The sequence below is a fragment of the Diachasma alloeum genome, unplaced genomic scaffold (assembly GCF_001412515.2).
Source record: "Diachasma alloeum isolate Michigan unplaced genomic scaffold, Dall2.0 Dall_scaffold_00513, whole genome shotgun sequence".
NCBI classification, from domain to species: Eukaryota; Metazoa; Arthropoda; class Insecta; order Hymenoptera; family Braconidae; genus Diachasma; species Diachasma alloeum.
The window spans coordinates 529,080-556,477 of NW_021680645.1; the positions used below are offsets into that span (position 1 = coordinate 529,080).

Sequence of the window (27,398 nt, forward strand, 5' to 3'; positions counted from 1 at the left end):
TACTCGATCTCGATCGAACCCGAAATAAGACTGACCAATCGCTCCCATTGTTCACAGATTTTCGGCGGGAAATTCAAATTCACTTAATTTAAAATGCTGACAACACGCCTCATTCGATCTCGTTGACTAAATTGGTCTCGTTCAGAAACAAATCTACAAAAAAGAAACGTTGAAACAGAAAGATTATTAATGTTCCTACCTGGCCGTGAGGATGATGATGATGGATATGGGTATGTATGGTAGCTATGGTAAACCAGACTCATACTACAGTTTACATACGAGTCATCAGATACCGCAACCGGGAGTGCAGTCGTCAGAATTGGCGAATCCGTACTATCCGCAAGCCTCAATATCTCCATATGTCAATACCCCGGACATTTATATAACGCCTGAGTCAGGCTCGAGTGGTTCAGGCGTGTCAGGCACTCCACCCCAAGGTTATTACTCGACCTCAGCTGGTCCCGGCCTGCACGACGACGGAACCGCGATCATCTCATCAGAGAATGGCCTCAGTTATACAAATTTGGATTATGCGAATTATTCGTCAAGTTGTTCGAACGCTGACCAGCATCACCAGGGATACCACCACATCCAGCACTTGCCAGCCCAACAGCTCCATTCTAGTCACCACACTGAGGATTATCAAATCAGCCATCACTCGGTCCAGTCAACGACCGGTAATTATCACCATCAGGTGCCCCAGGATGACATTAGATACAGTCAATCGCACGGTATTAGACAAGAGTACCAGACGATTAATTATAAGGAGGAGAGCGCTGACAGCGCTGGTTATCACAGTTGTTTGCAGCAGACTGCTGTGCACGGTGTACCTAGTCATCATCATCAGGGGCATCAGACTATGCCTCATGTTCAGGGCCATCAACAACCGGCGCAAGTGCCTACGTACAAGTGGATGCAGGTCAAGAGGAATGTTCCTAAACCGCCTGGTGGGTAGTCCTTTTAGATCAATTTGTATCTTAATTAATGATTTTTCAACCGCTTCCAATTACCAAATAAAACTCCTTCCATGATAGATTTAACCCTAAATTGGTCACTCTATGAGGCAAACCCCGCAGTGCATCGTTTTTCTTTAATTACAATTGACTGGCTAACCGGGATAATTCAAAAAAATTTGACTTTGTCAATTGAAGTGTCCAAAAAATTATAGTAGTTAAAAAAAAAAAATTTCGCAAAATTCCTGAAGAAAACAAATCATTTCAGATTGATAAATTATTTTTTCCCGTGTTAAATGAAATTGGCCATGACGCGACGTTGCCGGAAACTCGCTAAACTCGCCCGGGCAGTGTAGAGTGAATTCGGCAACGCTAAAGCCTAAATAACACGGCGGGGAATCCCCGTGAAGGCGACCACAGTCGCAAGGTCGCGTTTGGTGACCAGAATAAGGTTAAATTCTTGGTTGGTGAAGATGGATGTTTTAATATAAATGGAACATATTAGGTAAGGTGATATTGTATTTTGTTGATTATTGAAGATTAATACATTTGGCTTTGAGGAGGGGTGCTTTCCGTACTCGAAATATTGGCTAGTAGTTTTCAATTAAATGGTGTTAGTTATTGCTGGATATGACCGCAGAATGGCCCATGGAAGGAGTTTTATTTGAATTTATATCTGTTAGCTAGATCTTGTTCAGATGATGTAGAGGGCGCTGCAGACAATGTCGGTTCTAACCTCATTCATATTCCACGTTTAACCCCGCGTTACTCTCGTGAAACTGCCCGACGTGGTTACTCACATCGCGGCGCGGGGCTGTAATGTAAATCTCAGCGCGCTGTTGCCACAATCGATTCGGAGAGTGGATCGATGATCTCCCGACAGCCCCGGCAGTCACAAGTGTGGCAACACCGTGTGAAATATTTCCATGGCACGATCAATCGCGTCGCGGCACAACGCCGTATTTGTTAATTTCCAGTTAGCATACGAGTGAATTTTCTCTGATCAGGAGTTTTGGCCGCGGTTAGAAAAGGCAGAATATGCTTTGAGATAAAATCAGTGAGGCATACAAATTTTCGCATAATTTTTAATGAGTTTTTTCGGAAGATATTCGGAAAAATAGAATTTCGCCAGCGCGGTGCCGTGGACGTGAGTAACGAAGGGTTAATAGACTTGAACTAATACTTGAATACAAAACTTGTTTGCCATTTTTATACGAACGATACAGGAACGCATTGGCTATAAATTAGCACACTGTTTTCATCTTTTGTAAACCATATTTGAGTTTTTTTTCCATAAAGAGTAAATAAATAGTGCATACTTTTCATCAAAACATCAATTGAAGAACTTCTTAATGAGCTGCGATGAGAATCAGCAGTCTACCTGTAATTTGATGTACTATTTTCATCGAATTTACGCCTCAAAAAAATCCAATTATTATTGTGATGACGTGAGACAGATAACCAGAAGCGTTTCATGTGCAGCGAGTTATACGGAGAGTATTTTGTGGTTGCGTTCACCTACTGCGCCACCTTGCGATGGCGTCACTGTACCCGGGTTACCATAACCTTTCTGAAAGCTGATGTCGGATCAGTCGGACTGGGGAAAGACCATTTGCTATTAAATTGAAATTTTCTCCAATTCAAGACGCTTTATCTAAAGCGGATTTGGTAGCTGCGCATATTCTCCGCCGTCGCGCGTTGATACCCCTAATCATAATACTCATCAAAGGCGATGCCTCCTACTGATTAAAAGGTAAATCCCGAAGAGCGGTGATAAAATTTTTATTTTAGAAAGCAATCTAATGAGGAACTTTTTGCTAAACTCATGTTTATATTTACTCTCTGTGGGATTGGAAATATTGGACGAGTAACTACTGCGTTGCATGCGTGGATTAAGATAATTTCGGTCTTCTTCCTCAATTATTAATCGTTATTCTTCCACGCCTCATTTGAATTTTTCGTGATTATGAGGAGTGGAGACTTGAGGAACTGGCGCCAGTCGTCCGTCGAATCCGTTGAATCTACGAGGACCAGAGGTAGACGTGAACGCGTTAAGTCAATTAAAACGTTAAACGCGGCCAAGCGGACTCGGGCCTCGTTATCTCGACAGGCTCGCTTCCACATAGTTTTATGGTCCAATCGTTAGAGTCACCTGGATGACACATCAACCGGACCGCAAACTTAAATAATATAATATTTTTGTTATAATTCGAATAATGAACTGCGTTCTTCACTACGTTAAAAATAATATTGTCTGAACAAATTATTGTCCAAAAGGGCTTCATTGTGGGGAAAGGGTAGTTAGTTATTTAACAAAAATTATCACTCGGAAAAGTAAATATTACTGCAATTTTTTAAATAAATAATTAGAAAAACCGTTGTAGATAGATGAGTTCCACCTTGAAAAATTTGAAAAAAATATATGTTGTGGTAAATATTGTTGAGAAAGCTGTGTCAAAATTTAGTTTGATGACATTGGCTGATGGTGAAGATATTAATTTTTTTATGAACTTCAAGCGCTCTCAATCCGCTAAAACTTTGAAGAACCGTAGCTTACTCAATTATTTCATATTAAAGTATATTTTTTGTCGTTATAAAAAAATGAATAAACATGAGAACTTTTGTTTTTTCTGATGTATGGGTCATTCATTCAGCCAATAAGAAGTCCTATATAATGTGTAGGTATCCTTTTCGGGATTACTAAGTTACATACCGAGAAAACAAACAGCTCCTCAGAGCTCCCATGGAATTCGCGGAATGACAGCGGATCTTTCACGAGCTAGCTAATGTCATTAAACAAAAATTCGACACAGCTTTCTTAACAATATTTTCCACAAGATTGATTTTTTTCATATTTTTCAAAGTGGAACTCACGAAACTACAACCAGCTTTCGAATTGTTTATTTAAAAATTAATAGTAATATTTACTTTTTTCGATCATTTTTTTTTACATAACTAATCATCATTTCCCAACAATAAAGCCCTGAAATGTTTCGATTAAATGCATAACTTATTGAGATATAAATATTCAAAAGCATGTCGATTCGTTCCTCAGTGGAATTTTACAATTGTTATAATAAAAAAACAAAACAATTGGGCTGTAAATAGTATCTCTAGTCCTCCTTCTGTGATACATGCAATTTAAAATAAAATTTTTTTTGCCCCCGTTGAAATAGTGTGGAATGCCCCATAGAGGATATTGATTGATTTTTTCTGTAAACGTAAAAATTGAATACCAAAAATATTCAATAATTCTAATTTTTCGAGAGGAAAATTCTGCAGGAAAATGAATTTATTGGGCGGAGCAAATTCCACACAACCGGCGCTTACATTCATGCCAGAAGATTTTAATCCCCCTGATCTCTTCCGGGATTGGACGATACATCTGTCTCTTTCTTCCCTCGTTCAATGCTGCATGTGGATGAGAGACTGCCGTGTCGTGTCGTCTCTTGGGTACAGAGCGAGGGGAAACTGTAACGTCCAACCCCTCGCTGTCAAGCATCCCCGGGCACAATCTATCATACACCAAACTCGATTTCATTTTTTTTCTCGTTGTTCAATGATTGGACCAGCCCCCGGAATTTTCCATATAAAGTAACAATATGAGAGATATGTTTGTGTGCCGTATCTCACGTTTAGGTGCTAGTCAAAAATGAGATTATTGAATTTTCCGAGCATTTTTTTCTAAAGAAACGGATGCGTTGTATTTTTCCAGATAAAAACTCATTTTTAGTCCTTAGACTGATAGAACGGATTAGTTATTGTTAACGAATGGATTTTGGTTGGAGGTTAGAGTCTATTCGGTCCCACCAAATGTTCATTCGTTAATAGTTAACGAATGTATATTTGAGGAGCCTTGTTTGATTTGACTTTCGCCATTCAAGTGAACCATTCGTTAACTATTAACGAATATTCATTTGGTCATATTCAACTCGACCATTCGTTAATAGTTAACGAATCTCGTTTGGAATAAATGAATCATTCTATCAGTGTATTATACAAGTTTGGGATCTTCGAAAAATAATCTAACATTCAGAATGCAATCAAGGCTGTATATAAGATACCTTAAGGACAGTAGGAGAGTGGAATTCCGGAAATGCGTACACCCCTACGCCCTGCGCACGCTTATAGACAGGAGAAAAATAAGGAGCAGCGGTTTGAAATAAGATACTTTGCTCGTTGCGCCCGAACCCTATGGAATTTTTATTTTTACCGAATGGATGTTAATAACTAATCAATGTTTACGAGTTTAACCCTCCAGTGGTCGCGCTATGGTTTGAACGCCGCCGTTTTGTTATTTTCACGATATCTAGAAATGTGATGAATTACGCTCTGCCTATTTACGAGTTCCTCAAATGATATGTCCTGATGAAATTTAACACGGTAGGGTTGCATTGCACTGACAATTTTTTTCTCAATTAATTTTTTTGTCGAGCGCGGTTACCGAGAATAAACGCGGTGCTCACCATGTGACCACTCTCGTAGTGGAAATTTGACGGACGTTGTTGCCGATCCTCGTGGTAGTCCCAAGCAACGTATGCAGAGTGGGGGGTCGCTGGCCGGTGATATGTTTATAGTGTCGTATGGCTCTGGCAACGCTGCGCTCGAGAATGTACGGACGGCGCAGCGCTTACTACGCGATCAACGACGTTCGGCGAAGACGTTCGACTACAGGAGGGTTAGCCCTAGATTGGTCACCCTATGAGGGAAATCCCGCCACGCATCGTTTTTCTTTAATTATAATTAACTGGCTAACCAGAAAAATTCAAAAAATTTTGACTTTGCGCGGAGAGAAATGTTCAGCAAAAATTACGGAACTCATAGTTCGCTCACCGAGTACGGAATCGGCTCAGAAAATTTAAGTGACGGTATCGTAATTTCAGATAAAAAATTTCAGATAAAAATTACGGAACGCTCCGGAAAAATTCCGGGACAGTTTCGTAAAATTTCCTATAACCACATTTCGCTCTGGAATTACGGAAAAGATTCGTAATTTTTATTGAATATTTCTCTCCGTGTGTCCATTGAAGAGTCTAAAAAATTATAATAGTTTTTACAACAACAGCTTTCCCAAAATTCCTATAGAAAACAAATTATTTCGGACAGATGAATGATTTTTTCGCGTGTTAAATGAAATTGCCCGTTGCAACGCGACGTTCCCGAAAAGCAGCTAAACGCGCCCGGGCAGTGTAGAGTGAATTCGGCAATGCTAAAGTCTAAACAACACGGCGGCGAATCCCCGCGCAGGTGACCAAGTCATTTTATCCATGATTGTAATACCAATGTTATTCAAAGTGTAAAATGTCCGGAAACAGATGGTCAAATGAGGCTCAAAGCTCTGATTTTCGACTGCAAAAGTAAAAAAACATTTCACTGGAGAAAAAGTAGCCAAAGTACTTGGATATCCTGAAAAAGTCAAAATGGTTCGTGATTTAAAAAACCAATGATTCTTCATTTAAGAACATTTCTCATTTGAAATAAGTAGATGTTTACTACTGAATCTTAGGGAGTTTCTTCTTCTCGAATTAATTAACCATTGTTTTCATTCCCCGAACAATGCCCCTAGAACGATGAGTGTGGTGAAATTAGTAACTTGGTTCTGGGAACGAGAAATTTTTCTTCTCGGTGAAGGAATCGACCTTTGATTGATCATCAGTCAGAGTTAGAATAAATTTTCCGGTTTTTCTATACTTCCACATCTACACTGTCAGAAATTTTTGAAATTTCATGGCAAATATGATAGTAATTCTCGTGAGAGTGACATTGAATCGAATTTAGAAGAAAAATGGTTACGAAATTGGAAGTTTTAAGTAAAATTCAAAGAAATTCATGAGATTTCACTGGGAGTCAGATGGAAATTTCACAACTTCATTGAATTTTCAATGGAACATGAATATTCAGAAACAAAATGACATGAATTTTCAATTTTTCCCTGAATTTTCCTGATTTTTCTGAACTTTTACGGAATAATTTAACTGAAAAATCAATTATTTCATTGAACCGAAATCATTTGCACCGAAAAGTGATGGAATATTTGATTTTTCAATGTCAATATTTCCTGAAATTTCAGTGGAAATTAAATACGATAAAAATTTCCAGGATTTGGCACGGAAAATTCAGACGAAAATTTTCAACAGGGTACCATTAAAAAAAAAGACTCTTCAGTATGACGTCACACTAATCAATTAACTATTTCCATATTTTGTATCGATCACCTGCAATATCCCAAATTATATCGAATGAAAAATGCTTCGACTATGTAATTTTTCTCTACCACTTTTCAAGTGAGAAAACTCGTAGGAAAATTTTTATCACTTTTTTTATTAGTCATATTGGATTTTTGGTGAGGGTTAGTTTAGTTGTACTCGAGTAAAAAGCTGTTCCATGTGGGGGTTAGCTCCCGTGGCTCATGGGGCGACGCGTGAGTGACCGGGACACAATATCTCGCGAGGGGATCTCAGAGGATCGTTCGCGTGTTTCAGTGTACCCGCCTGTTTCACCCCCTCTGATCACCCAGCGCAAAACCCACCGGCCACTTTTACCTGTATAAACCTTAACGTGTTGTAGCGTAGCCTGACCGACCAGTCGTCTGACTACTCGTTCTCGTTCTGCTTCCTCATGTCCACGTGTCTCTCACCCACTCTCGCCCACCGGTGATTTTCATTTCCGCGCGGTGGAAATACTTTGGCCAGAAATTGTTCTGGAATTTTTTATACGTATCTAACAAGAAAAAGACGTAATATAAACATCCCACGTATTTGAATGAAATTAACCCAGTGAAAACCCCGAATATCCGTCGTCATTAGTGAGAATTGTCCGGTAATAAATAAAACAAATGAAATATAATCGAATTCAATAAATAAATCAAGAATAAGCGCCCAGAGGAGAAAGTAATCGATAAAATGACGAAGTGTCACTGTTTAGAAAAAAAAAATTTTTTGGATGAATGTACAGCAAAAACAAATGTCTGAATTTCACACACCTGTTGTAGACATTTTTCAGACACTAAAAAACGTCTGAATAAAATGAAAAGGTGTCTGAATTTTAGACGGACATTTATTCAGACGCTTTTTAGTGTCTTTAAAATGTCTACAAAAAGTGTGTAAAATTCAGACATTCATTTTTGCTGTGTTGCTATCGATCGACACAAAATTTTATACACAAGTGTGACTCAATAATACTAATTAGTAGCCAGAATCTCAGATGTTATAGGCTACGTTAACTGTCAATTGAAAAAATTCGAAAAAGCGAATATCTCGAGAATTTTGTATGAACGGGTATTCATATTGTGATTGGTCTTGATAGGGGGCGGTAAGACGAGTACACGGAGAGAAATGTTCAGTAAAAATTACGGAACTCACAATTCACTCACCGATTACGGAATCGACTCAGAAAATTTAAGTGACGGTATCGTAATTTTTCACAGGAGATTCAGATAAAAATTACGGAACGTTCCGGAAAAATACCGTGGCAGTTACGTAAAATTTCCTACAACCACATTTCCATCCGGAATTACGGAAAGGATACGTAATTTTTATTGAATATTTTTCTCCATGTATTTTGAAAAAAAAATTAATTGGACCAGTAGTTTGGGAGATGTTGAAAAATCAGTTTTGCTGTTACTTGATAACGTTTTAAAAAAAATTATTTGAGTCCGTGAAGTATTGTGGAGGAGAATGTTTCTTATGAATGCTCTAATTCTTGAATGTGCTGGTCCAATTGTAATTAATATTCTTCAACCAATTGAGGACTTGAGGATTTGTTAGTACAAATCCTAGAGAGAAAAAACATTTGATTTGTGAACTCATTTTTTTTCAAATGATTTCACAAATCATTGGTTCATCCTAGAGGATAATTTAACTTTTTGATTGATTAATGATAAACTGACGTGATTGATCCGTAAATGTGACAATCGGGGGATAAACGTTATAGTTCATCCAATGAAAACTAAAATGTAATAAAGTTATTGACTATAATAACAGAAATGACGTAAATTTATTTTCAATTTATTATCTGTTGATTCATAAGATTATACATTTGGGTAATATATTCAGGGATATGTGAATGGGGGGAGATGTTTTAGATCATTACAGTGTGCATGCACCCCCTTAAACACCTACGAGTGACATCTGACATGACTCAGGACATTAGTAAGCATGAGGATCTAATTAAATTCCCATTAATTACGGCTTAAATAAGCACATGCTGTCAGATCTTTAAACTGTTATTGCAAAGTGTCTCAAAAAATTTCAAGATCATTTAATAAGTGCAATGTAGAAACAATTGAAAAAATTCAATTCTCAATTCTAATCTAACTTAAAATACATAATGAAATAAAAAAGTGGGCAATGGATTTTTTTTATAAATGAGTATAGTAATTGTTGCTTATAAATTTGCAATTTCCTTCTGAATAGGTTCTTTTTTTTGAAATTCTTATTTCACCATTTTTTTTTTATTCATATTTCTTTCCTACTACCGTTACGGTTATTATAGGCTCTCCATTCGTCGGCCTTGCCTCTCCCACTTCTCTCCTCTGATTTTTTTTTCTGCGTTACCATGCGCCGTCTTACTCTTAACTGTACCCCATTTGGACTAGGACTGCAAAGGAAACCATGGAAAACCCCAGTCGTACAGCCGGCCGATAATGCAGGGATTCCACTGTGTCCATTGGTCACAATGACTCAATGGGCAGAGTGGTTCTCTACATTCGTGCCTAACGACTGTAGTTCCACGCGGCTAGGTGTGCCTAAGCGGACACCCATCCAAGTACTGAGCAGACTGAACGCTGCTTAGCTTGGATGACCGTTGGAGCCACACACTTCCCGCGTGACCACTACAGTCACTTTCACTATCCTTTTTTTTTACTGTTATTTTACATCGCTTCTACCCGGTTAGGGTATACTGCGATGATGATCAAGACTTTAAATGGTTAGATCGCACCATTCTACCCGGCCGGGATTTGAACTCGGAACCTTTCGCATGTGAGTCAACGAAATTACCCACTGCGCCACCGGGCAATTTCACAATCCTCTTCTTCTATTCTTTTCCGTCATAGTATTATAATTAACTGAAATGTTATCAAAATTGTGCGTATTATTTCGTTCTGCCAAATAATTTTACATTCAGACCCTCTCAAGACTTGAATTCGTTTTCAGTCCGGGTTTAATGAAGGCTTAATCAAGGTTTAATCAGTGTACAGCCGGGATTTAATTAGGGGTTTATTCAGGATTTAGCCAGAATTTAATCCAGGTCCTGCCAAAAGTTAGTCGGGACCATGAATTAATATGAATAAGTATTCAATATAATGGGCTAGTACCTGAGTTTAATAGAGATACAGATGTTGAAATTGAAAGCTCATGATGGTATTGTGTAACTTGATAAGCAATGATGTTGTTCTCACCATTTTTCGACTTGATTAAGAAGGCATTGAAATATACTTTTCAAGCCCTGATTTAATTGCTATTACTGAGGATTCTTTCAGTAATCATGAAAAAACCGATTTTCTCTTTCAAATCGCATAAACAATGTGCTGTAATTCAACAACGAATTTTGCGATCCCCATCCTATTCTGATAGAATCAAGGGAGTATTGTTATCAATTTTTTGAGAAATGACTAATTCCGTTTTGATGACATTTTTTTGAGTGATCGTTGAAAAATCGATTTTTGAAAAAATATCAATGTGTTCGAATCGGTATGAAAAAATAAATTTTAATTGGTGTCGATGAATAGAGCGTATTAAAATCCATATTCATGAAAAAATTCATGAAATTCGATTGATCCTTTATGACGGACTTTAGCGGGGGGGAGGAATTGTGACAGGCGCCATAAATGCCTCGTCATATGACCGTCATATGACGAGTCATGTGACGCATTTGTATCTCTAGCAATACTGCACATGTGTTCCATATTCGCGACCGCAACGTAGATGTGAGAGCCACCAAGTGGGCTTTAAACTAACTACTCTTGGTGGCCAACCAATGAAATCACGGGAGTGAATCAATGATAGCGTCAGTCAATGAGATCACTGGATTCTCCGTGATCTCATTGGTTGGCCCCCAAGAGTAGTTAGTTTAGAGACCACTTGATGGCTCCCACATCTATGTTGTGATCGCGAATAACCTCCGACCGTTGACCGTTGCCAGACATCAAGAACGCGCAGATTCAAACCACCAAATCTGACCGCCTTATCACGTATGAAAAAATCGTATAGAAAGTTTCTATACGATTTGCGTATAGAATTTCTATAGGTTTTTCGTATATGATATTCGGATATTTCTATACAAAAATTCCCTATACGGATTATTTCTATACGAATTTCTATGCGAATTCGTGTAGAAATTCGTATAGAAATGAACCGTATAGGAAATTTTCGTATAGAAATATCCGAATATCATATACGAAAAACCTATAGAAATGCTATACACAGTCCGTATAGAAAGATTCTATACGATTTTTTCCTACGTGATCAGCCAAGAAGCTTTTAATTTGATTGTTTGCAATGATCTGTCCGGAAACTTATGCTTTTTAATATCGTAAAAAAAATAGATATCCTAAAGAAGAAAGTCATATATAGTTATGTGTACGCGAAAACGCTTTAAGAGTATAAAGTATTGGATTGAAGGTGAGAGTATACAGCTCTTATGCAAGCAATGTGTTAAATTTCAGTTTAAAAAAAATCATTTTCTCGAAAAATTGTTCGGAAACTGAGGGCATAGCTAATATTGCATTTAAAAAATACTCTTTGTCTATTCTATAAATTCCGAAGACGATTTCCTCAAGAAAAAGTTGCTTGAACTACTTGGATATCCTTAAATTTGAGCGATTACAAAGCTTTCATTCGGAAGCAAAAGGAATTACTGCATTACTTATTTTCTGGAGTTTCTCCTCATTAATGAATATTCACATAAAATTTCTTCATCACTTATGCGCATCTATACTCGTTCAAGTCACATGAAATTTCCAGTTAAACCCCAGATTGACCAATAAAGGATATAATAAAAGTCTCACGTCTAAAGAGTGCCTAATAAACCCTCGCGATTAGATCGCCCTCGCATTAATAATATTATTTTATAGAGCACAGTATATGTATATGTTCGTATGTTCACGTGGGTCAGTGCCTAGTACATCCGCTGGGTTTAACATCGGTCTGCGCCCACCTCTGTACGCTGCGAGGCCACCACCAGGACACGAATCGCGCGCAGACGATTTATCGAACCGTGTTGAATTCTGTAAAAATATATGCTCCACGCAAACGTCCCAGGGTGCCTATAGAGTCTTTAATATGCGATGATTCGAGTTCATGCTGCCTATACTTGGATTGGGCAGATGAAATTTCATCCTCGGATATGAATGATGGGAATTCAATTCCTGTTTCGTTTCAGAGAGAAAATTGTGAAGGAAGCCTTGTTGATGTTAGACAAAACTCAAGAGACATGGTAGAAGCATTTTCCAACGGTAATTACTTGTGATACTGCAAGGAATTGTGCATAAGAAAATTAAAAAACAAAAAATTTTTTTTTTTAATAAAAAATTGAAAACCAAAAAAAATCATTTCCATCCCAACGTCAACGGTCGATTGACTCCTTGAGTATCTTTTGAAAAGAAAGTATTAATCGCTCTCACTTGAGATTGTTAAATTGAAACAACATTCATACTAATGTCTTCATCTTAAGGATAATCGGGCGAGGAGGAAATGTAGGAGGTGAGGTGAAGGGATTTCTATTGTTTTCTTGCAGAAAACCAATCGCTGAACAAAAAAATTTGTCCCATTCGGATTCAAAATTCAGGCCATATTAGGGAGTATCTCCGGTTAAAAATTATTTTTGGAGCTAATCAAATTTATTTGTATCTGTTCCACGCCTTGAATGGTTTTCAGATTGTTTTTTTTTAATAAATGAAAAAATATTAATCCATGCGAAAAAGTGGCAACATCGTCGGTAGTGTTTTCTTTTTCACCAGGAGCTGGTACCACTGGTTCGAGGGAGCTCCAATCACAACGCTTCATCGCTCTCTCTCAAGAGACGTTTAAATTGACCGCGCTACCCCCACCCGATCGGTACTTGAGACATTGCTGCTCGTTTGGGCTGCGTGCGCTGAAATTTCATTTTTCAGTACTTTTTTCGCTATTATTAATAAACAATGCTCCTAGGCGACAATCTTTTTCACTCAAAAAATCATTGATCACATGTTCTAAATGTGTCTAAAATTTCATGACTTTGCCTGCTTTTTTTCCTTGGGTTTTACAGTTTTTTTGTGATTTCCATAAGATCACGGGTTACATGACCACTTTTTCAAAAATTCATAATAAATTAACCATGTTCCCCTGCAGTCTGAAACTTTGCACACGCCTTTTCCATCATTTAAAGAATACGTAAAAAATAAAAGAGACAAATGGCTGCTTTTTTTCTAACCCTCCGGTCTCGCCCGATTATCCTTAAATGCCATTGAATACGGAATTCCCATAGTTGACAATATTACTTTGCAGTTGACGAATAGACACCAATAGACAATAGTGCATTTTAGATAAACAACTCATACACGGATCGACTATAAGATGATAAGCGAGACAAACATGAAAAACCACCATGGTGATGAGAGAGACAAAACGGCAATTTTCCCGACGAATTTTGGCAGACGAGTGCGGTAGTCACGTCATGGTGGATTTCCATCACTCATTGGCAAAGGAGCGATCACCATGGAACCCACCAAAAACCAGTGTTGCCGATTTGGTGACTTTGTCACTCAATCGGGTGTTTTTAGATGCTCAGCTAGTGACGAAAATGTTAAATTCTCACCAGTGATATAAAAAATATGACTTATTCAGTTGCAAAATAATTTCAAAAGTTTTTTTTTTTGTGGGGAATATGAAGAGTTGGAAAATTCACGGTTGTAATAAGAAAAATGCCACAAGATAAAAAAAACCTTCTTTTTACTAAGAGTATATTAGTGAAGATGTTATGTGGGAAGTGTAAATACATTGTGGCATGTAAAATAGTATTCATTTTATTTGATCATACATATATATTTTTTTATAAAGTTTCTTCTTCTTGTGAGTATTATTTTAGATAATTTCACTAATTTTGTTGAGTGTTTGAGAATTAATGAAAAAATGTCCATAGTTATGATTTTTTTTTAATCTGATAACTTTTGACCCCTAATTGTCTTTTTCTGCATACGCTGAGAAAAAAATTTCTAATATCTGAAACATATTTTCTTGAGAGAAGTAAATTATTTTCAATGGCTTAAATCTCAGAACATGTCCACTTCACGGAACTTGAATAAATTTTCATTCATCACTATCGTTCCGCGTTACGTTATGAATATTTTACATATTGCAATATTGGAAGTGCATAACGATAAAATGATGAAAACAATAAAGACTAGAAGATTCCCGATTCTTCTACGCGATTTAAGTAAGTTCATTTGCGACAAAATCATATTTGAGTACAAGAATATTTTAAAGCATGAGGGCTTTCTCGGGTCATGTAAGTTGAGATGCCTGAGAGAATTAAACAATTGAAGAAAATTTACTTGTCTCAAGAAAATATGTTTCAGATATTATAAAAATTTTTTCTCAGTGTAGCACTGGTGACACCTCATAAACCCGAGTCGGCAACACTGCCAAAACTCACTCTTCGTCGTATTCTTATAGAATCAAAAACTCTATTGTATCATTCTGTGTATATTATAAGACACTCTTATAGAGGCTATAATAATTGTCAATTGTTTATACTATTTTAGTCAATAATGAATTATTGAAGAGTCAATGCCCAAGAAGCGATATCGCGTTCAAGTTATCAACAATTATACTGCGAGTCAAAATTCATCTAATTGAGTGAATTGTCAAAGGAGTATTGAGCACGTCAGACGCTGTAAGTTATATTGTAGAACTTGCATAACGTTGTCTGAACTAATTCATATAACACTCATTTAGTTAATCTGTCAAAATAAGGCTATAATAGAATATCTGGAAATTCTTTAATTATTTACGTGTTCTCCTAATTCCTAGGGTGGCCCCAATCGAACCTCATTATTCATGAAACATTAATTAACAGCAGTCATTCATTCTAAGTGTCAAACAATTCTGTTAATTTTTAATAAATCAACTCGCGCCTAACATTATTTTATTTTGTCAAATCTTGAGCTCCAGCAGCCACTGACCCAAGCCGCACTAGATGTAGGATTTTCTTGTCAAATAAAATTGAATAAGTGAACAAATACTCCGTAAACAGAAAATTCTGTCTCAAGTAATGGCTGTGAGAACAAAGAAAAACTAGAGATTAAGCTGAGATCAGATCCACGACTNCAGGCCGGCCACCGGGCTTGGGCCAAGCTCGGCCCATTCGTTTTTTCGTACGTGGGAATTGTAGAAGCTGTCTGATAATCGAGCAACGGTTAATTCGTTCATAGTAGTACTTTTTCGCGAAAAAATTCTAGTTTCTTTACAAACTCCTGCATTACTCTGTCACACACGCGAGATATCGCTGCTGGTTCTTTATCGCGGCTTACAAAACAAGTAATTTTCCAAACGCATTTTTCGACGGAAATAGGCATTATTTTTTCCAGGTCTATACTAAAAAAAAGGATACGTCACAGCACATAACATTGTCTCGACAAGGTAATCTTTTGTACACAATGAAGTCCCTCCATTATTTTTACACGTATGTTTTTTTCCATTAACCCATTGAACAGTTTCACAATACCCCACTCTTCACCATTTTGAGATAGTGTGCCTGCGCAGGCGGGCTTTTCTTATGGCGCTCTAATACATTGAGGGGCTCCCTACTCTTCTCACACCAATACATTTCATGACTAACGCTGTTCAATGGGTTAAGGATGTTCGACACCCTTTTAGCCAAAATTGACGTTGTTTTCATTTTTCTGGCAAATTATCGATGGGAGTGACGTGAAAAAATATAACGATTTTGTGGTTTGTCATTCTTTAATGGCTCACGAAGTTGCGTAGTGGTGCGATAATTTTCATGCGTTTTTTCTACAGTTTTGTGATTCTTTTTAAAAGTTTAGAGAAAACGCAGGAAAATGTTCGCACCACCTTAAAATTTCGTCAGTCATTAAATAATGACAAAACGCAAAAACGTTATATTTTTTCACGTCAATTCCATCATAAGTTTGCCAGAAAAATTTAAAAAACGTGAATTTTGGCAGAAAGGGTGTAGAACATCCTTGAGGATATCCAAGCAATGTGCCTTTTTTTCACAATCAAAGAATCTCCAAAGTTTTTTTGGGCACAATATTCAATAATAATAAAAACTAATGAACTGGCTACTACGAACAAAAAAATACAATGTTATGTTACCATTTAAAACCACGATATTGCTAAAACTCGAGAGTTCCTAAAGAACCAAAGTTTATTCATTTTATATTATTTTTCATAAAAGTTTTTTCAGACTAGTTTTTAAGATATGTATATATTGTAAATATTGATGTGTTTTTGAATAAAAACTTGGTTAAACAAAAAAAAGTTAAGGATATCCAAGTACTTCGGGCAATTTTTTCTCGGGGAAATCCTCTTTAGAGTTTGTAGAATGGAACACGAGTATTTTGTAGGCAAAATATTAATCTTGATTTCCGAACATTTATTTGAAAAACCGGGTTTTGAAACAATGAAATTTAATACATAGCGTCTATAAGAGCTGTATACTCCCACGTTCAATCCAATAGTTCATAGCCTTGAAGCGTTTTCTGGTACACATAACCATATATGACTTTGTTCGTTATACTCATTAGTTTTTTTTGCGACATCAAAAAACATAAGTTTCCGGATAGATAATTGCAAACAATGAAATTAAAAGCTTCTTGATTGGTAGGACGGACACATTGCATGGTTTGAATCTGCGCGTTCTTGACGTCTGACAACTCGAACCGAATTTATGAGATTATATGGAACACTTGTGCAGTGTTGCCAGAGATATAAATGCGTCACATGACTCGTCATATGACCGTCATTGACGGTCACATGACGAGGCATTTATGACGCTTGTCACAATTCCTCTCTCCCTCCTCTATGACCGTCACAATTTGCCAAAAAAATATGACAGCCATTTTTTATCTATATAGATGGAACTTCATTGCCATTATTCGTATTAGCCTAATGTGCATTTAAAACGAAAATCACGCCCATTTTGCTTCCGAATGGAAGCTTTGTAATCTTCCGATTTTCACATTCTCTAATTTTCATTGGAGATGATGTAGAATGGTCTGAAACGTAAAAATACGAAGTTTGGCGATCATGTCTGTATTTGAATATGTCCACCGCCACCTTACCGATGGTCAATTTTTAGAAAATTGAGTAATTCAGTGGCCAAAATAATTCAAAAAAATTTGAAATTTTGTCAGATTATAGGTCTTAATGAGGACTAACTCTGTGCACAATTTCAGCCCGATCGGTCAAGTAGTTTTTGAGATAAAGCGATTCGTTTTGAAATAGTTTTTTGCGAATATCTTTAAAATTGTTGGACTGATTTAGATTTTTTTTCCGAAAAATATTCGTCTCGATGTCCTCTACCTAGATCAACAAAAACATATATACCCGTCCATACAAAGTGTTTGAGATATTTCCCCTTTTCTGTTTTTTCATTAAAATCCTTGTACGCGCGCTAACGTGTGCAAAAATCGAGATATCAACTTAAAATTTGGAGAGAATTTTCCTCCTGTAATAATAAAGGTTCGTATTGAAGACGGGCTCAATCGCACCAGTAGTTTCGGACATATTCAACTTTTTCTGAACATCTATTATGTTGAATATCTTAAAAACTTTGCAACCGATTCCACTTTTTTTTCAAAATATTTGTCTTGATGTCCTCTATCGAGATCAGAAACATCTATACCTGTTCATGCAAAGTGTTCGAGATATTGCCCTTTTTCTGTTTTTTCATTAAAATCCTTGTATTATGCAAAGTACTAGTACTCGTGCCTGTGATAGGCATATGCGTATACCATAACGAATCCATTTGGAAGCTTACTACCAATGGAATTGGTAGAAATGAAAAGAAGAAAAAGACTAATAACGCAAAAGAAACGGTCGCATGCCTTTTGTCGAATAAGGTCGAACCTCTGCTTGTTTCATCTCTATAGAAAAAACAATTATTTTATGTATGACCGTCACAAATTAGAAATTATTTACGCATCTATATAGATGTTTTGACAACAAATTGCTTCCAAATTATTTGTGATCATCAGTTTTAGTTAAAAAATTCATGTGTCATATGACGCGGTCTCAAAAATGATGGTCATTTTGCATCTCTACTAAGAGTTGCTGCATGATCATTAGAGGTTAGACCAACGAGAGTCAAGTGTGAAATTGAATAAAATATTGTTCACAATATTCATTGAAGAAATTGGTGAAAAAATGTATTCAACAATGAAAAAATCGAAAAAGTATGGGGCTGGCAAGATTTTGAAAAAGGCAAGATTTTCTTGAAAAAAAGATGCTAATTTGAATGAAGTACTTGGATATCCTTAAGCGAACACAACCTCTAAATATCTTCTATCATTTACTCTTGCAAAAAATGAATTTTTCAACGTCTTCTTCGACGAAAAATAGACATTGTCTATCTGAAGAGATATCAGATGGTTTCTAAGATACTTAGCATCTATGGGGGACTCACGGTCAATAATCATCTGCTCCTGAGGTTGAAAATCACCCCTCTCGATATCACTGAAGTGACATTATGCAATGCAAATATTATTCAAAGGCTAAAAGCCATAGCCAGATGATGTAACACCAGCTTCCGCATACTTCAGACCCCATGGGTACTCTGGCATTAAGTATAGTGTTACGACTGGAGGAGAGGAGAGGGGTCTAAGCCCTCGGTTGAATGCGGGTTTTTAAGGTAAACCTGAAAAGGGGATTGGGCCACTTACAGGGGAAGGCTTCTTTTCACCCATTCTGACTCTTCAATGAACAAAAAAAAAAACCGGAAAAACCCTACTCCAACGTGTAATCCCCTCTGTCACCGCCTTCTTTCCCTCGAATAATAGACGAAAAAATCCAAGTAATCAGACAAAATGGTGGGCTTTATCTTAAATTAAAAAACTGAAAAAATCAACAGCTGCCATTCTTAAATGTATCTGGTTACAATTTCATTTTCATGGTATAACGCTCTCTAAATTGAAGTCAAATATTAAGGGATATCTATTTTCATTTTTTTTTCTTCTTATGTTTGAGAAGAAAACAGATACCTGATACCTATCTTTCCGAAAAACCTGTACGCGAGAAACAAAATGAATGATTTCTAGAATGATTTTAAACTTTATCTATTTTGCTTTTAAGGATATCCAAGTACTTTGGCGATTTTTTCTGCAGTGAAATGATTTTCTACTTCCTAGTCGAACATCACAGCTTTCATTTGAGTCCCATATCATTTGACCCTAAATGTACGGACGTGTTACAATGATTATATTATTCAAACTTTGCAGGTTTGAATTTGAATCTTGATATTAAACTGTTAGAAAATATTTCTGAAATCTGAAAAAAATTTCGAAAGTTTGCTTTTGCAGGAAGATTGATGAAATAATTAAAAAATTGCTTTTTTCAAATTACGAGCATTTTTTATAAAGAATTTATAAACATACAATTTTCCACCATAAAAATCATTTGTTCGAAATCGTAACAAATTTACTTATATTTAGAAATTTCCCAGACATCGATTTCATGACTAAAAAATAACGTTTCTGAAAGTTTAAACAATTTCAATTATTCATTTATACACAACGAATGTTTAAAATAAGACGAGTATTTTGAAAAAACAATTAAATGAATCAGACAAGTAGTTTGAGAGATATTGAACAAAACGATTTTTCACAAAATGTTGAATATCTTCTAGACCACTTGCCCGATTTCGCCTACCCACAATTCTATCCTGTAATATCATAAGAGCTACAATCTCACCAAATGTCAACATCCACACAGAACGATTTTTTCATAAAAAGGAAAAATGCCGATTATTGCAAAATTGTCCCTAATTACTAGCAATATTGTGATTAAAAAAAATCAATCAATCACATAGTTTTTGAGATATCGAGGAAAAAAGATTTTTGAAAAATTGCTGTCCACCATACCATAAATTTAACTATTTTACTCATCAAATTTATAAATTAAATTAAAGAAGAATTTGAAAAAAATCATGAATATTCAGCGTCATTCAAATTACATTTCACACTGAATTATTATTTTTGCTTCCGCTCGGAAGCTTTGTAATCATTAATTTTGACAATGTGTGTATGTATATCCGAATTTGTGGGAATTTTTCGAACAATTTTTGTAAATCTCTCTATGTTATAAAAATCCAAATCGACTTCTGGTGATAAAAATTTAGTACTCGAAATTAAGACTCCACAATTAAGGGTTCCAAGGGTCAAATAAGGCTCACGAGGGTCAAAATAATGGTCATAAAGGTCAGAATAAGGGTCACGAGGTTCAGGATCAGAGTCACAAGGGTCAGAATAAGGGTCATGAGAGTCATAGTAAGAGTCACAAGGGTCAAAATAAGGATTCTGAGGGCCAGAATCAGTATTATGAGGGCCAGATTAAGGATGGCAGATGTCAGATTAAGGGTCACAAGGGTCAGATTCAGAGTCACGAGGGGTCGAATGAGGATTACGAGGGTCAGATTAAGGGTCGCAAGGATCAGACTAAAGATCCGAATAAGGGTCACATGGGTCAGATTGAAGGTCACGAGGGGTATAGTGAGAGTCACGAGGGTCAGATTAAGGATCATGAGGGTGAAAATAAGAGTCGCAAGGGTTAGATTAAAGGTCACAAGGATCAGATTAAGGGGCATGAAGGTCAGAATAAGGGTCATGATTAAGGATCATGAGAGTCAGAATAATGGTCCAAACCATCGTCACAAGAATTAGATTAAGGGTCATATGAATCAGATTAAGAGTCACAAGGGTCAGATTAAGGGTCCAAAGAACAAGGGACAACAAGGGTAACAAGGGTCAGATCAAGGTTCTAAATAAGGGTCACAAGGATCAGATTAAGGGTCGCAAGGGTCACAGTAAGGGTCCAAATAAGGGTTATGAGGGTCTAAAACTAAGGGTCACAAGGGTTAGAATAAGGATCATGGAGGTCATATGGGGATTATATGGGGGTTGGCGAGCGGAGCGAGCAGGGGGCACTGCCTCCTAGTATATATATCTATACTAGGGAGCTTATTTACCTTAGCAATTAGTAATTACCTTAGCAACGTGACGCAAATGAATGACGCGCATTTATTGTAGACCCGCCTTCAGAGTGCCTATTGCAGTGATATTCAATGTCGCACGCCAACTCCCGCCGCGACATAAAATTTCTACTAGGGTCCTGATTGCTTCTATCTGGATCAATCAGATAATGCAGAGCTGTTTATCCAAAGTTTTCAAGATATTATCATTTTTCCATTTTTTCCCTAAAGTTTTTGCACGCACGATAACATGAGGAAAAATGGAGATAGCGAGTCAAAATTTGGCATGATTGTAGCCCTCACAAAGTAGAAAGTTGATATTTTGCGGTTTCGGAGATATTTAACGTTTTTATGTGATGATTTATTCACTTAATAACCATACTCGCCATTTATTTTTGGTTTTCATTAAAGAAAAACTTTCTATTCAGACCTCCAGGCATCTCAGTTAAGGCCAACGAAAAAGAGATCCGTCACTTAATTCACCCTGGGAATGTCCAGACGAATGCACTGAGTTAACATTTTACTTAAGGCTGTAACGAATGTGGAAGTTTTCCCAGGCTCATACATCAATTTAAGGACTCCCACGTTTTTGTTTCGTCTCTTAGCATCAACTTTTTCACCTGCCTCATTGCTCTCACTTCTCCATTAGTATCTCTCGGACTTATTGTCTCATTCATGTGAATATCATATAGGGGCAAACGGGGCAAACTGGACACTTTACTGCGTTTAAATTATTCTGTTTGATTTAATTTCACGCACGAAAAAATTTAATAGAAAAACTTATCGAATTCGTTAGAAAATTCTATTGAATTTCTATTAAACTTTCTATTAGTTCTTGGCTGATTCTATTGACATGTTCAATAGAAAACATTCAATAGAAAAAGTCAACAGAATTCGATTTTTCTATATAACTTATTCTTTTCATATATTTTCTATAGAATTTACTCGACTCAAATTTTCTAAGTTTTTTTCATTCTATTTTTTGTTCTCATCAAGAAAATCAAACGAAAAAATCTCGGAAAATTTGAGCCGAGGAAATTCTATAGAAACTATCTCAATAGAATAAGTTATATAGAAAAATTGAATTCTATTGACCTTTTCTACTGAATATTTTCTATTGAACATTTCAATAGAATCGGCCAAAAACTAATAGAACAATTTAATAGAAATTCAATAGAATTTTCTAACGAATTCGATAGGTTTTTCTATTCAATTTTTTCGTCCGTGTTTTCATAAAATGCGCTAATTTTTTTCTCTAATGGAAAGAACAATTTTTCTCCTACATTGGTCAGATTTATGTAAAACTTAACTAAAATGTGTGATTTTGAAAAAACTGATGTGATTATTGATTAAATAAAATTTTTAAGTGAGATTGTAATAACTATCTAACTAGAATCTATTGTGATTTATTCATGACTTTTAATAATATTGTAATGGCAAATGTACTACTTCATCTTCTTAGGGGGTTATTATGCCCCAGGACTTAATAAACGCTTTCATTCATTCATTTCGTTCATTCATACATTGATTTTAATTGGTGATTTTTTTTCTGGTTTATGAATATGGGTTATGAATACACGGCAATATTGTTATTTAATTTAGTAGATATTATCACAAGTAATATTGTGACGTCAAAAAAAAAATTTAATTTAGTTACGTAGTTTTTGAGAAATTGAGGAACAAACTTTTTTGAGAAATTGCTGTATCTCAGGCCAGCGCTTGAAGGTCCGAGAAGGGGATTAGAGGATAACGAGCAACGGCCGTGCAAGTAGCGCGAGTTTAGTGTATGATACTTGCGACGTTTGATCCTCGAAAAGTGTGACCATGACAAAGTTTGGTCCTCGTAAGGTAAAACGGGAGAGAATTTTCATAAGATAAATATTGAATGCGGTTTAGGGGGGAAAAATGATAAAATTTTAGATTTCACAGAAAATTCAAAATTTTTAAGTAGCATTAAGACAAGAATTTCTCAACTTCTTAGGATTTTCTACGAAAAAATGAATATTTAGTGTTAAATTACGTTGAATTTCTAATTAATTGATGATTAAAAATTATTAATGGGATTGTGTTATTCGACCATGTTGAAGACATAATTGGAAGGTCACAAGGAATTTTCTCATCTTCGTGAAAACTAGAATATGGCTCATAACAACGATTACACGGTGAAAAATTTTTGATAAAAATTATCCTACCGCTCCATAAAAGTGTATCATGAGTCATCGTCTCCTCATTTCTATCGCGAAATTAAGTAAAAATTAATATATGATGATCAACTGTTATTCTAGGTTGGAGAAATTTTATCTTGACGCATAATCAATTTTACACTTCCAGCCCAATAATTTTTATGTAGATAACAACGAAAATCCTTCAATGCTTGGTAAATTTTACCCTACCGGTACAGTAACTTTTACTCTACCGGCAAGGTAATTTTTATTTTTATCAGGATAAAATTTCTCTAACGTAGAATAAAATTTGATCATCACATATTAATTTTTACTAAATTTCGGGATAGAAATGAGGAAAAGATGACGTATGATACACTTTTATGGAACGGTAAGATAATTTTTATCAAAAATTTCTCTCCGTGTAGAGATTGTCTTTGATAAAAGTTCCTTTTTTTTCGAAAACGTATTATCCTACTTATGTCATCTGTTAAACGACGTTACATCGAAAAAAACCCTGGACCCATTTGTCTCATTGAAAAACAAAAAAAAACAGAGCGGTCTCATTTTGCTCCGCTGTTCATTTTGCCTAGGAGTCTCATTTTGCCCCGGTCTCCCCTACAGGACAGGGTTTAAAAATTGCATTTTCGGATTTTATCAAGCATAATTCTGGTCCTACCCCACTATGCCCCGGCGATAATTCATTATTTACTCAAATAAAATAAAAATAATGGATCTTCCAGAAAAAGTTTTCAGAGAATTGAAAGAATTTCCAGAGTTCTTCAATTTTGTTAAATTTTAGAGTTCTTCCATTTTTCTTTTTCCTTAGTATTACAAGAGTTTTTTAACTTTTTTGATGTTTTATTGATCTCCAATCGACCCCTCGTTAACCCCTTGAATTTCTCAAATTTTGCGTTTTTTTAAGTACCCCACTATGCCCCGCTTTCCCCGGTCACCCCTATATAACACCTCAAAATTCAACACTTAAGGATAATCGGGCGAGCTGGGGGGGTTGCAAAAAAGCAGCCATTTTTTTTACGCATTCTTTAAATGATGGAAAAGGCGTGTGCAAAGTTTCAGACTGCTGGGGAGCATGGTTAATTTATTATGAATTTTTGAAAAAGTGGCCATTTAACCTGTGATCTTATGGAAATCCCCAAAAAAACTCCAAAACCCAAGGAAAAAATGCAGCCACAGTCATGAAACTTCATACACATTTAGAAAATGTGATCAGTGATGTTTTGAGTGAAAAAGATTGTCGCCTAGGAGCATTGTTTATTAATAATAGCGAAAAAAGTACTGAAAAATAAATTCTCTGCGCACGCAGCCCAAACGAGCAGCAACCCAAGTAGCAAACCTTGCGAAAGATATCTGAAAGTATACCAAAAAGGCAGACTAATGTCCGTCCAATAGGTATCTTGCAGTCATACGATAACTTTTAGTTAACTTCTAGGTAACTTCTAGACACAAGTTACCTTTTTGGACAGACATTAGACAGCCTTTTTGGTATACTTATAGATACCCTCCAGAACTGTGCTGCTTGGGAAAGTCCCAAGTACCGATCGGGTGGGGGTAGCGCGGTCAATTTAAACGTCTCTTGAGAGAGAGCGATGAAGCGTTGTGATTGGAGCTCCCTCGAGCCAGTGGTACCAGCTCTTGGTGAAAAAAAAACTACCGACGATGTTGCCACTTTTTCGCGTGGATTAATATTTTTTCATTTATTAAAAAAAACAATCTGAAAACCATTCAATGCGCGGAACAAATAAATTTGATTAGCTCCAAAAATAATTTTTAACCGGAGATACTCCCTAATATTGCCTGAATTTTGAATCCGAATGGGACAAATTTTTTTGTTCAGGGATTGGTTTTCTGCAGGAAAAAAATTGAAACCCTTCCGTCTCACCTCCTACATTTCCTCGCCGGATTATGCTTAAATTCGAACGATTACAAAGCCCCCATGAGGAAGCAAAATGTTCATTTTGCCCACCTTCTCCTATTTTTCACTTTCACTTGTTGACTTATTGAAAGAAAAATTGCTGAATTAGTTAATTTTTCCCTGAAATATTTCGGTTGAATCAAAGTTCGTGTTTCGCCGAGGGTGTACCATAAATTTAGTGGACTCGTAGGTTCATAGTTGTGTGTGTGTAGGCTAATTACGTCGTCCGGGGTGAATGGTTGTGGTCGTTCGGTGGGTCGGCGATGGCGAAACGATTAGATTAGATCGAATTAATGGCCCTTACGGGCTTCAACCCCTTCCCCTTCCTTCACCGAGGAACTATAACTAGAGTGTTTACCCTTGGAAGGTGTACATAATATGGTTTTAATAAAAAGTAGGATTGAACTCAGAAATAATTATATAATTACATAATTCCTCTTGATTTCAATTCAAATTTTCACGACATAAGCGAACACTTACAATTAATCAGAAAAGTGACCGCGCGTTTCTTATATTATTTATTTAAAGTGCTGGAATCCGTAATGTAAGTTATTATACACTGACAGAATGTTACATTTTTTATTGAAAAAAAAAACAGTTTTTTTTCGTCAACTTAAATTTGTAAATTATAATTTAGAAAAAAAAATGTTTTCCTCGCGTTGATGATGAAGAAATTATCCGTCGCAATATATTTTGTTATAACAGATATCTCTCGAGTCAAATAATTGAGGCTTAGATTCGACTAATGACATCAGCTGACACAGAGGCTATTGTGATCTCACTCGGACCATCTGATCCATTATTACCCCTTAAGCCAGCTTGACCCTTTGGTCTCTTCAGCCCCGAAGAATCCTCGAAAATTGACCAGCTGTATTGGACAACAAAACGTATTATCCCTTTCGGTAAAAGGATACATCCGCTCAGTTTTATCCCATCTATTGCGTCATGACGCGTTGACCTTTTGTTCCTGTTGATATGTTTCGATTTTACAAATTTTTTATTTTCATGATCAGCACTTCGGAACATCAAGAGTGATTTCAATAGCAAAAATTATTCGAAAATTCTTCAGTAATGGAAATACAGCGTCTTATTAACTTCTCTAATTTTTCCTCAGTTCATTGAATAATGTATTTCATTATTATACATATCACCATATTGATTCATCGTCTGTGTCTTACGATATGTGAAAAAACAATCCTTATTTGGATCATAATAAAGGAATCATCGGAAACTGTATTCCAAATCACTGATACTGATTACTGTGCTATATATTCATACACTTAAAAAAAAATACTTCTGATCAGTAGAAAAAGTACTTTTGCCCAGTACCAAGGGGTTTCTGGGAAAAGGCAAATTTTGTACTTCCCCAAAATCACAAAAGAACTGGATGCAAGTATCATGCGTCAAGTACCTGGGTACTGGTCAGAAGGTGCACGAAGTAGTATATTTCGTCATTAGGCCAAAAAAAACTTTTCTGGCGAATATGAGGTTTGCAGCACGAGCCGACGGTGAGGGCTGCAATCATATTTGTCAGAAAAGTTTTTTTTGGCCGTATGACGAACAATATTCTTTGTCCGCTTGCTCCGCTTCGCTTCGCGTCCGTGAATCTCTGCCTACGGCCGGAATGACAAAAAAATTTAATAGAAAAACTTGACGAATTCGTTAGAAAATTCTATTGGATTTCTATTGAACTTTCTATTAGTTTTTGACCGATTCTATTGAAATTTTCAATAGAAGTTATTCAATAGAAAAAGATAGAAACAATTCAATTTTTCTATATAACTTATTCTCTTCATAATTTCTATAGAATTTCCACAGCGCAAATTTTTAAAGTTTTTTTACTCTATTTTTCTTTTGTTCTTATCAAGATGATCAAACAAAAAAAAGAAAATTTGAGCCGAGGAAATTCTATAGAAAATATCTCAATAGAATCAGTTGTATAGAAAAACCGATTTTTTAAAATGTTTTCTATAGAGTATTTTTAATTGAACATTAATAGAATCGTCCAAAAACTAATAGAAAGTTCAATAGAAATTCAGTAGAATTATCTAGCGAATTCGCTAGCGTTTTTTATTAAATTTTTTCATTCGTGAAGTACCCCGGTACTTGTCACAGGTACTTTTGTTACACGGGACAAGTAAAAAAAGTACTTGTACTGAG

At 36.1% G+C, this 27,398-nt stretch overlaps 1 protein-coding gene across 1 annotated transcript in view; it reads left to right on the plus strand.

Moving 5' to 3' along the window:
• Positions 1-211: 211 nt before the first annotated feature.
• Positions 212-27,398, plus strand: part of LOC107042715 (homeotic protein labial-like) — a 29,496-nt gene continuing 2,309 nt past the window's right edge. Inside the window, exon 1 of the mRNA XM_015263875.1 lies at positions 212-947. Coding sequence (XP_015119361.1) covers positions 212-947 — 736 coding nt within the window. The remainder of the gene's footprint in view (positions 948-27,398) is intronic.